Raw genomic sequence first — 10,851 nt, 5'->3', positions numbered from 1 at the left:
GCTTTCCAGGAATCATGAGCTGTTATGGCCAGGTTAGTATTACCTACTTCTTCCTATTTCCTTCCCTATGACTATTCCTACTTCTATCCCTGGTCTTTGATTTTTTATTTCCAAGAAGCTGTTCATTCATTCTCTGTTTTCCTTGCATTCCCTTTATTGGAAATATTGCTCTTCTTTATTTCTTCTGAGGTTTGATGTTGCGCTGTCTGTTAGTCAAGAATATGAAGATCACGTGCTCTTCCCTCTCTTTCCTTTTTTTTTTCTTTCCCAGAACATGAGAGAGCTCTCTAATTGGCCGGTTGCCGATACGGCCCCGCACTAAAGCCATTTTTGTCTAATCTCGGCTTGCTATTCTCATCTTAGTGCCAGAAGGCATGCCGAGAAACTAGAAGAGGCCTCTGCATTATTACTGCTACTTTTTACAGGGCTTCTATTTAGTCTTCACAAGAGTGTGTCTATAGGTCCCTAGAGGGGCCTTTAGAGAGAACCTTTTAGACTTCACGGGCTTCCCAGTTTCCTTAAGTAAGCTTGACCGAGTGGCTGACTGACTTGGCCTGACTTGACTTACTACTCACTGCTTAGTGCTTGGTTTGACACTGTCAGGAGCGGAATTTTCATTTCTCAAAGCCACTAAAATGACGGAAAAGTCAGAGTTTTTTTTCCTCTTCGCTCGTCTATTTTTTATTCCTGATTTTTCGACTTAGGTTTAAAGCTGTTGCTGCGGAATCTGAGCGAGTCATTTGAATGAAAAAGAGAAAAGGAAAAAAAATCTTGTCAAGAGGAAAGAGACATATCTGCACTATTGAAAAAAAACAACAATAAGCACAGCAACCAACTGCTTTAACAACATCAACATCAAACTATTCGCTTTTCTCCTCTTGTTCTCTTCCTCCCTCTCCCTCCCCTCACCCCGCTATTGATCTTGACATTTCATCTGAGCACACCGACACATTCAAAATACCCCTCCGCAATTGGCTTGGTTTGACTGAACACGCACCGTCAACGCAAACAGGGACAGGCTATTAGTCTGCCTTTCTTGGTGCCTTTTTCCCTTTTTATTTTTTTTAATTTTTTTCCCTCTTCTCTTATTTCTAATTCCCGTTGTCTTTTTTACTACTTTGTTGTTTGTTTTTCCATCCTGCTCACTTGTGATCGCATCGTTAGCGACCGCTATTACCTTTTTTCTCTGCTCTTCCTTCTCCGTCTAGTACTGAATTAAACTCGGGATATCCGCCGATCTAGTATATCTCAAAGTTTGAGACAGGTCAGCTTCAGATTAGTCTTTCTTCTTTTTTTTCTTTCTTTTTCCGCATATCCTGATTTTGCTGCCAGTTATATTGGCGCATAGTTGAATAAGACTTCGGGCTCCCTTCATAAAAAAGGCATTTTAAATCACACAAAATGTCTATCGACGATGGCTCCGTTGGGGTGCACCAACTGCCACTACCGTCTCCTGATACTCCTAATCCTTCCAATGCCCCTAATACACCCGTTATATCTACACTGCCTCTACTGCCCTCTAAATCGTCAGCTCAACTTCCGCCGTCTCCAGCTCCAACAGAAAGGCCGATTGAAAAGCCGTTGAAACGCTCCCAAAGTCCAGACCCCTCATGGCCCTCCAATAATACCAAAACAAGATCCAGTCCTCACAGAAACAATTGCTCTTTGGGCCGCGAATTACGACCGCCTTCAAATCGCCTCGCCTCCTTTGCGAAATCCAAGTCATCGAGTCAAGTCAAGTCAGCTCTGGTCGAAGCTGTGGTTTCTACAAAGACGGTCGAGGTTGAGCCCATTCTGCATTTCAAGGATATCTCATCGCAAGCATCACAGGAGAATATGAGCAAGCTTGCTTCTGTAGTTTCAACCGCCAAGATGGCGGTAGAAGCATCTACACAAACAACATTAGCGCTGGCTGGCGATAAATCTGTTAGCCCTAAAAGACAAAGACCAACTCTTCAGTCACAAGAAAGCTGCGGTTCTGGCTGGACCATAGCCGAAAATATCAAAAGACTAACTAATTTTCTCAAGAGCGGACCACCCACCCCCCGAGCCCTCTCGGTCTCAACTCCTTTAGAACAAACCCTTGCGACTCCGAACAACAATAGAGGTAGCGATAGCAGCAATGCGATAAGCCGGTCTGCTACTCCCAAACCAGCTTCTTCCACCGGTGCCCCTGCGGTTGCCAAGGGAAAGCTCAAGGTCCGCATTGTTGAAGCTCGCGGTCTGGGTAAATGCAGGGAGCCTCACGTCGTTGCTGTTTTCCAGCGCAGTCAACTTATTTCCGGTCCCGCCCATCCATGCGAACCTGACATGGCTGCTGGTCCTCCGTTGAACCGACCCATTCCTATGCAGCGCACTGGCAGTAGCCAGGGCCGCTTCCCTCACGGCGTCCCTATGCGAAGTCGCCAGAGTAGCAACTCGAGCGTCACCGAGGCCAAGGTGGGGGGTAGCAGGAAGTCGCTGACGAATATTAAGTGGGATGCGCAAGCTATTTTGTGAGTCAAGCCCTTTTCCCTCCTCTTTTTATCCCTTACCCTTTTTCTTTGATTTCCTTTTCTTTTTACCTATCTCTCTACCTCCCAAATATACGCAACAGACTCATAAAGCTAACAATACACGCTTCACTACCACATAGCGACGTGGTTAACTCCGATACTAAGTTAGACATATCCGTTTACGAAAGAGACGATCAAGGCAACGACATTTTCTACGGACATGTTACTTTTGATACTCGCGCTGATAAACAAGAGTCTATCAAGGGATGGTTTGCTCTTGAGGGCCACGCTGATACTCCTGCGCCAACTGGTGAGATTTATGTCGAAGCCAACTACCAACGGGCTGAACGGAAACATCTAGGGCCGTCAGACTTTGAGATCTTACGCCTCATCGGCAAGGGCACCTTTGGCCAGGTGTACCAAGTGCGCAAGAAGGATACCCAGCGCATCTACGCTATGAAAGTGCTTTCTAAGAAGGTCATTGTCCAGAAAAAGGAGGTTGCACACACAGTGGGCGAGCGGAACATTCTTGTCCGTACTGCCATGTCAGACTCACCTTTTATCGTTGGTCTCAAATTTTCATTCCAGACACCCTCAGATCTATATCTGGTGACAGACTACATGTCTGGTGGCGAGTTGTTCTGGCATCTACAAAAAGAGAACAAATTTGGGGAAGCTCGCGCCAAGTTCTACATTGCGGAGCTGATTCTGGCAATCCAGCATCTTCACGAAAACGACATTGTGTATCGCGATCTGAAGCCTGAAAACATCCTTTTGGATGCTAATGGCCATATCGCTCTTTGCGATTTCGGACTTTCCAAAGCTAATTTGACCAAGAATGATACAACCACCACTTTCTGTGGTACGACTGAGTATCTTGCTCCTGAGGTTCTACTAGATGAGTCAGGTTACACTAAGATGGTGGACTTTTGGTCATTGGGGGTGTTAGTATTTGAGATGTGTTGTGGCTGGAGTCCGTTCTACGCCGATGACACGCAACAAATGTATAAGAACATTGCCTTTGGCAAGGTGCGCTTCCCACGTGACGTACTGTCGGTTGAGGGCCGCAGTTTCGTCAAGGGCCTGCTGAACCGCAATCCTAAGCATCGACTGGGCGCGCATGGCGATGCTGAAGAGCTCAAGGGACACCCGTTCTTCAGTGATATTAACTGGGACCAGCTAGCACGCAAGCTGATCACACCACCGTTCAAGCCGACGCTACTGTCGGATACTGATGTATCGTACTTTGACCCCGAGTTCACCACGGCATTAGACAACAACGGTTCGCTCAATGCGCGTGCAGCAGCCCTAGCGCGGGGCATTGCCACATCTACGCCGCTTTCACCCTCGGTTCAAGCCAATTTCCAGGGATTCACATATGTCGATGAGAGTGCGCTGGAGGAGAACATGGGTGGTGGCGGTCGTGGTCATGGGCTGTACAACAGATATGACAACGATGAGTCCGATGAGGATGACGTGCACTCCGACATGGAAGATGGCTGGGACAACATGAGTGATGTCAACCTCCATCGCAACCGCAACCGCATGAGTGGTATTGAGCATGGGTCTAATGACGATGATATGCTTGACGGACAGCCATTTGATCCGCTGTCGTGAGCGCGAAGAGGACTGGATTTGTAGAGTCCAAGACAGATAACCTTTGGAAGAGAAAAGGCCACCCTTTTTGAACTGTTGCCATATGACATGTTAGTTAACTTTGGTTAACTTTGTCTAGACCGATCCATACCACAAATACCCTATTCTTGCTTGCTGACTTGGGTGTTTGCTCAATGTCATTGACCTGTCTCCGCCTCCACCTCCGCCTCTGCCTAGTTCATTTTTTATTTTTCTGCTTTCTTGTCTTGGTGGCATCCTTCCATTCTCTTTCTCTTATCTCTTCCATTCCTTCATCTTGTCTCCGTATGCATCTCTGTATACATCTGCCCTATTCATCTTCTGGACTTGATCAGACTGGTCTAACTTAACAGCGTTATACTTCTCTTCTTCCCTCTCCCCTATTTCCGTTTCATTTCGACGTCTTTTTTCTCTTTGATTTTCTTTGGTTTCTTTTCAAGTCTTATTCGTTTTCTTGTTTTTCTTTACGTTTACGAAGCTTTTGGAAGTTCAATGATTCCTTTTTTCCTTGTCGTTCACATCATCAAAGGCAAATGGAAGGGGAGAGTAGAGACAAGAAGAAAAGGGAAGAAGTCAAGACCTTTTTAAGCGACTTGAGCATGTGGGATTTGGAAACTACAAAATGGCGTTTGCTTTGTTATCTACCTTTCTTCTTCCTTTACCTTTCTGATTTCCTGTCCCTTTTACTCTATTCTGTCTCTCCTTGTTGCCATCCTCATATCACTATTCTTCTGTCTTGTCTATGTTACTCATCAAAGTTTTCCTTGTCGTCTTTCTCTACGAACTTGACTATTCCCCATCCTTTCGCTTTCTTCAAAATTTACGCCTTTTCTCTCCCTTTTTCTTTTTGCTTTGTTGCTTTTAGTTTGTCAGTTACCCAAATCATCCAGTCTTTCACTCTTCAAAACGCTATGGCTTTTCCTTTTTCTTTCGTTCTGTTAGTCTTGACCCTTCCTCTCATTGTTTTATGTCCTATTGTTGCTGCTGCTGCTGTTGTTGTTGCTGCGAATTTCGTAACTCGAAGAAAAATACGGATAGTCTCTTCTATCATTGTTTTCGCTGTCCTTTGTAATTTGCTTGCTCTTACTCTTTGTTTATCGTTAGAGATAGCTAAGGATGGGCGTCACTTGGAGGAGGGAAGGAAGAATGTGGGTGGGATGCATGCCAACCAACAACTACAGGCAAAGGCGGTAGAGTGTAGTGTGTCTTAATTTAATTTAATTCATGACTTTTTCAATGCGTGGGGATACTAGATGTAGACTGTGCTTTACTATGCATCTCGTATATTTCCAGGCGACCGGCATGCGTGCTCTTGTTTATTAGAAACGTCCTTGTTTTGGTTATATCTATCACGGTACAAACGAAGCGAAGCAACAAGAACAGGGAGGACTCGTGTTAGAAAAGAGAGAAGGCGATGCTAATATAGAAAGAGATGTAGACCATAGTAATCGCCCGCTTAGTGGGCAGCAGTGGTCTCCTCCTCCTCCTCAACCAGCCAGTCTTGGACAATGGCCGAGCCGTCAGCGGCGACCGCGGCGTCAGAGCCCTCGACCTCAACGGCCAGCGACTCGTACTCCTTCAAGCTCGAAGCCAGGTCAGCCTCCTCGGGCGACACGGGTGTCTTGGGCAGTGCAAACTTTTGGACCTGGCCCTCAGAGTCGGCGGCCGAAACGGCGGGTGCCTTGTACGAGGCGAGGGACTTCAGGTATAGGTCCTGGACGTAGTCAACTATGGAGAGATAGGGCGTCAGAAAGGAGAAAATAGTAAAGATCGAGGGACCATAGAGGTATTAGATAAAACGTACCACGGCGGACAGCGGTGGGCACGATGAAGGTCCGGGCCTGGATAGGCTTCACGGAGCGGACAAGGGCAACGGTTCCCCGGCGCTGGAAAACGAACAGAATGTTAGTATTTCTAGCAGTGGACAATGTGGAAGAAGGAAAAGGTAGGAAATGCACGTGTGGCGTGGCATAGCAGAGAGCAAAAGACAAATCGCAATAGTGTGACTGTAGCTAGCTAGCTTATTGGCTAGTTTGTAGTAGCCCTAGCAAGCATGAAGATACAGAGTGAGAGGCAATAAGAGCACGATCAAGTCGAGACGAGGAGACTTAAAGGTAGAGACAAGATTTGGACCTGCTGTTTGACGGTCTTCGGGCACTGAGGGACACCTAAATCAAATGCCGTAATCTTCGCTCTGGTCTCGTTACTAGCCCTCTGCCAGACTCATTCGAGCCGTAGAAAAGCCATTGACTCTAAATACCCAGCAGGTACAGGTCTTAATAGTTCCAATTGGCTAGGATAGAGCATGCGCAAGACCAAGGCACGGCTTGTGAAGCTGAGATGGCGGTTGTCTAGATGCAGAGGGGATGGACGGGCTAGCAATGGCCAGCGATGAGGTAGTCGATAGCCAATGCCATTAACGGTAATTAAATAGCGCCGATTGCTCGTCTCGTCTTAAATCGCTTAGCCCTTTGACTTTCGAGTTGTCATCTTGGCGGAGAATAGTAGGATAGTCGAGTCGAATGGTCGGAAGGTCGACGGACTGGCGATGGGTGGTGTTCAATGCAGTGTACTAGAGTCAAGCATAGGCGAGTTACAGAGATGGGCTACAGCGATGTTGACGCCGTAGTATGCCGTAGCGCGCTGTAAAAGCGCTGTATAAATGCTGTAACAAGAGGAATTTATAGTGGCTCCAGTCCCATGCCCCCAGCACCAGACTTCACATGTTGCGGGTTTGTCTTCTGCTGCCACAATCATAAATGTGCAAAAGGAAATAAATAAAGAAATAAAATCACCAACAGGATGCCCATCACGAGCAGAAAAAACATACGGCGGCACTCGACACAGAGGGAAGCATCTTGTTCGGAATTTAAGGCGTTCTTTTATGAGGAGCGAAAGATAGAAAAAAAGGACGAAAAAACCAAGCAAGAAAAAAAAAAGTGTCACTCTGGCAGAGGCTCAAGGCTTTCGTGGAAGACCCCTTCAAAAGCTTTCAAACAGACGGAGGGGAAATGGAAAGAGTGACCGGGAAATGGGGCAGCCTCAGGCATTGACACCAATGAGCGCTGGACTTCTAGCATTGTCTCCACTTTATTTGGTAGTGCGGACAAAGACGGGATTGTCCTAGGTTGTGAGCTTATCACGTGATTCCTAGTCACGTGATGGTGTGCGTGAGTTTGAGAAGGAACGTTGAATTATCGTGCAATTAATCAATCAGCTAGAAGATTCGTAATATTGCGTCCTCAGCATATATCGTTGAAAGCGGGTGCCATATTTAGTGAGGTTCGTGTCCATACACGCACCTGGAACACGTTGGGCGGCACTAGACCTACCTCCCATAGTGCGCTAGAGACCCGGTTCTAGGAATTCTTCCCTAACGATCTGCTAGGCGTTGTCCGCATGAAGGTCATAATCCGTCGGCCGGGCTGGGTTGGTAGGGCTCTAGAACCTATTGTAAGGCCCAGCTTCAGTCGTGCAAACCTCAACAAACATTGCTATGGCAAGGTTCGAGACCGGGCTTTAGTTTCCTAGTTGTCAAGGCCCAATAATACAAGCCTCTGGTAAGCAACTGTCTGCCAGATGCGGATACTGTGCTCATGCCGGATTGTGCTTGCGGCCTGTTGTGCGTATGAACTGAAATAGCTCTCGCCCATCGCAAACACCGGGCTTCCCGGTTCGTCTACACACCAAACACAACGCAATGCATCAACTACCTCATACCTACACTTTTGCAACCAACTACATGTAGGGGTGGTCTGGCAAATTACTCTTCACCTAATACAGATATTGTCTTGTCGCTCTACTAAAACATTATGCGTTCAAAGCTTAATATCAGAGGCTTCGGTCTCTGTCGCCCCCACTAGAAGTCGAGGTGTTACGTTACTGAGTGAAGCGACTTTCCGACCATATCGATAAGACTGACATCTTCCTAAATAGTCTTCTTAGCATCTAGGCATGGAATAGGGTGCCTTGACGTCTAACGGTTCAGCGAGGCCGGGTTCAAGTGATCCACACAAAAATGCCAAAGTAAAAATGAAAAATGAAAATAAAAAAGTTATATCAACAAATCAAGCCATAAAGAATATATCACCATAAACAAACTCCAAGAATCCAAAATAAAAAAATAAAATAATATCCCACCCTAGTTCCTACTTCTGGCGACTCTTATCCAGCTCCCTTGCCCGCTCCTTAGCTGCTGCTAGGATTGCAGCATGCTCGGCCTCCTTCTCTGGCGACAACTTGATGGCGCGCAGCGGTGGGATTTCCGGGCGGTTGAATGGATCGCTCAAAGAGTCTAGATGTGAATGTGTCAATACATGCTAATTTGCAACAGGCGGAATAATATAGCAGGAGATAACTCACTTGGATTCCAGTCCTGGTGAATCAACTGTGGGCCTTTCTCAGCCTCTAGTGTCATCCCATCCGCAGTGCAGTACTGTGATGGACGCCGTGAGGTCTCCATGCCAGGCGAGTTTAGTCCATACTCCATTTTGGCTGCGTAGCTACACACAGGGTCTATTGCAGACTTAGAGAGTGATTTGAAGGTCGAGGTAGCTGCGGCGAAAAGGTTGCTGCTACTTGTAACAGAAGCTGAAGAAGAGTTGCCGGTAGGTTGCCGATGCAAAGAGTCTATAGCATGGGGTTTCCCTTGATTGTTGGTGGGAGTAGATGCGGATGGCGATGATGCAGTAGGCGAGCTTGGGGTTGATGAATAAGAGGACATGGTAAGGTAAAACTAGACTGAGGAAGTTAGTCTAAGTTAAAGCTGCCATGTGGGGAAGCTAGACGTCAAAAAGGTTCAAAAGCGGTAAGGGCCCACTAAACAATATGCTAGCACTAGCAAAATCACAAGGACATATTGACTATGGATCACACTGATACTGTTAAAAGTGTGGCCGTCTCTTGTTTTTAGCCCATACTACTTTTTACCAAAACATATCTTTTAAATGGACCCAAGCCACACTACATTTTGGTCTCTGCCCTGCTCCAGCGTCTATCCAACAACCCATCACCAAATATTAACTAGACCATCAAGTCAATCCTTGCGATCTGGCTGCACTCGAAATTCATTTCCGCTTTATTTCTATTCGATATTTACTTCCTTGCGATCTCACTGCTGCCAGCATTCTTGTTCCGCTTCTCCTTGCCCAATGGTCCACTCTTGTTTGCTGCTTCTTGCACCGTCTAGCAGCAGCAGCTGAAAAAGCACGTCTCACTGCACCGCTACACTTGTAACTTCCACACACAAACCTTGGTCTGGAACTTGAATCGCAAGCGATATACACCTTGAACCCCAGTCCCTGCTCCAGCCGTACCCGACGTCACTCAAGACGTAGGACGTCCTCTGAGGCCTGATACCCTTCTCTTCTTAACAGCCCTCTCTACCCCCTACCCCGCCAATCATGGCCTCCTCCCAGGCTGTCCCAAATGCTTGGGACGATGACGACTGGTCTAAAGCGGCCGACAGTCTAACCAAGCAAACCCAGGCTTGCACCCTAGGCTTCGCCAGTTCGACAGTCAAGCCGAAGCTAAGCCGAGCCCAGCAAGAAGCACTCCACCGCGAGGAGAACCGACGGATATGGGAAGCAGCGTAAGACCCGCCCTGGCAACATGGCTGAAAAAATGTAATGAAAAAAGCGCTTCAGACTGACTCAAGTTCCCCTACTCCCCACTCTACAGTGACGCTGCCCAGCCCTTTTCCTTCCTAGACGCCTCAAAGACCGGCGTCGCTTCGGCCGAGACCTTCCGCCAGGTCCGCGTGCTCAGCCGCAAGCCACCCACTCCCACGTCCCGCACGCCACAATCCTCCGTCCCCGGCTCTGGAAGTGACTCCGGGATTCGAAATGATTCGTCGACATCGATGCCGGGGTCTGTTCTTGCTCGCCCTAGCGGCCCAACTTCTGTGTCAGCATCAGCTTCAGCCGCTCCCTCAGCCACTGCCTCTGACAGCGATGAGGATGATGCCGACGATTCTATATGCAAGCCCGTTTTAAGCCTGCATGAACGCATGGCTAAGCAAGCGCGTGAACGCGAGGAAAAGCAGCGACGCTACGACGAGGCACGTGCTAAAATCTTTGGAGCACCTGCCAGTGCACAGGCTAGTGCCGGCTCCGTATCTAGCGCTGCCAGTGGCGCCGTGAATTCGAACTCCTCAGGCATAGGGCCTACAAATGGTGGCTTGAACGCTGGTCTTTCTGGATCCTCGCCGAGAGGGCGCGGAGGCCGGGGCAAGACTAGTCGTGGTCGCGGTAACAGCAGCAATAACATCAACAGCTCTGGCCCCGGCTTTTTCGAAGACACCCAGTCATCGCCTGGTACACGTGGTAGTCGCCGTGGTCCCACCCGGACACCCGGTAGTATTCCCCCAGGTATGGGCACTAATGGTGGCAATTCAACCTCCCGGGATGGGCCAGTTCACGCAATCAGAGCGCCTCGGAATCCCCCGGAACCTGGAAGTCGTGGTGGCTTTGCAGCAGGAAAGAGGGGGGGTCGTGGGAGGGGTGGAGCGGTAGCGGGAGGAGGAGTGAGTTTGGTGTAAATTAGGGCCGGAGGGTTGGGGTTAAATCTAGAGTTAAAAGTGTTGGAATCGAGATTTGTGATTTCTATTGTCCATTTTCTTTATATCTAATGCCCTTGTTCTGACGCTGATCCAGCCCACGAATGCGTGTGTAACCATAAACTGTACGCTCGTATAAATAAATAACCCTTTTTCACATAAAAT

The 10,851-nt window shown here is 47.9% G+C and overlaps 4 protein-coding genes across 4 annotated transcripts; 2 read left to right on the top strand and 2 right to left on the bottom strand.

The window, feature by feature from the left end:
* Positions 1–1,401: 1,401 nt before the first annotated feature.
* On the top strand, positions 1,402–4,112 carry HOO65_080429 (serine/threonine-protein kinase sck1; the record flags this gene model as incomplete). The annotated part of the gene is made up of 2 exons (XM_071004155.1): positions 1,402–2,495; positions 2,636–4,112. 2 exons carry the CDS (start codon positions 1,402–1,404, stop codon positions 4,110–4,112), a joined length of 2,571 nt encoding a protein of 856 aa, XP_070856659.1.
* Positions 4,113–5,586: 1,474 nt separating this feature from the next.
* On the bottom strand, positions 5,587–6,987 carry HOO65_080428 (ATP synthase H chain; the record flags this gene model as incomplete). Its single annotated transcript, XM_071004281.1, has 3 exons — positions 5,587–5,858; positions 5,935–6,016; positions 6,961–6,987. The coding sequence occupies 3 exons, from the start codon at positions 6,985–6,987 to the stop codon at positions 5,587–5,589; spliced, it is 381 nt and encodes a 126-aa protein (XP_070856658.1).
* Positions 6,988–8,278: 1,291 nt separating this feature from the next.
* On the bottom strand, positions 8,279–8,853 carry HOO65_080427 (uncharacterized protein; the record flags this gene model as incomplete). The annotated part of the gene is made up of 2 exons (XM_071004397.1): positions 8,279–8,424; positions 8,493–8,853. The coding sequence occupies 2 exons, from the start codon at positions 8,851–8,853 to the stop codon at positions 8,279–8,281; spliced, it is 507 nt and encodes a 168-aa protein (XP_070856657.1).
* A 679-nt stretch (positions 8,854–9,532) lies between these two features.
* On the top strand, positions 9,533–10,668 carry HOO65_080426 (uncharacterized protein; the record flags this gene model as incomplete). Its single annotated transcript, XM_071004329.1, has 2 exons — positions 9,533–9,720; positions 9,810–10,668. 2 exons carry the CDS (start codon positions 9,533–9,535, stop codon positions 10,666–10,668), a joined length of 1,047 nt encoding a protein of 348 aa, XP_070856656.1.
* Positions 10,669–10,851: the final 183 nt, after the last annotated feature.

Source organism: Ceratocystis lukuohia (genome assembly GCF_044167205.1).
Source record: "Ceratocystis lukuohia strain C4212 chromosome Unknown Supercontig8_pilon, whole genome shotgun sequence".
Classification (NCBI taxonomy): Eukaryota; Fungi; Ascomycota; class Sordariomycetes; order Microascales; family Ceratocystidaceae; genus Ceratocystis; species Ceratocystis lukuohia.
The sequence above is the reverse complement of the archived record's forward strand: the minus strand, read 5'-3'. Positions and strand labels throughout refer to the sequence as shown.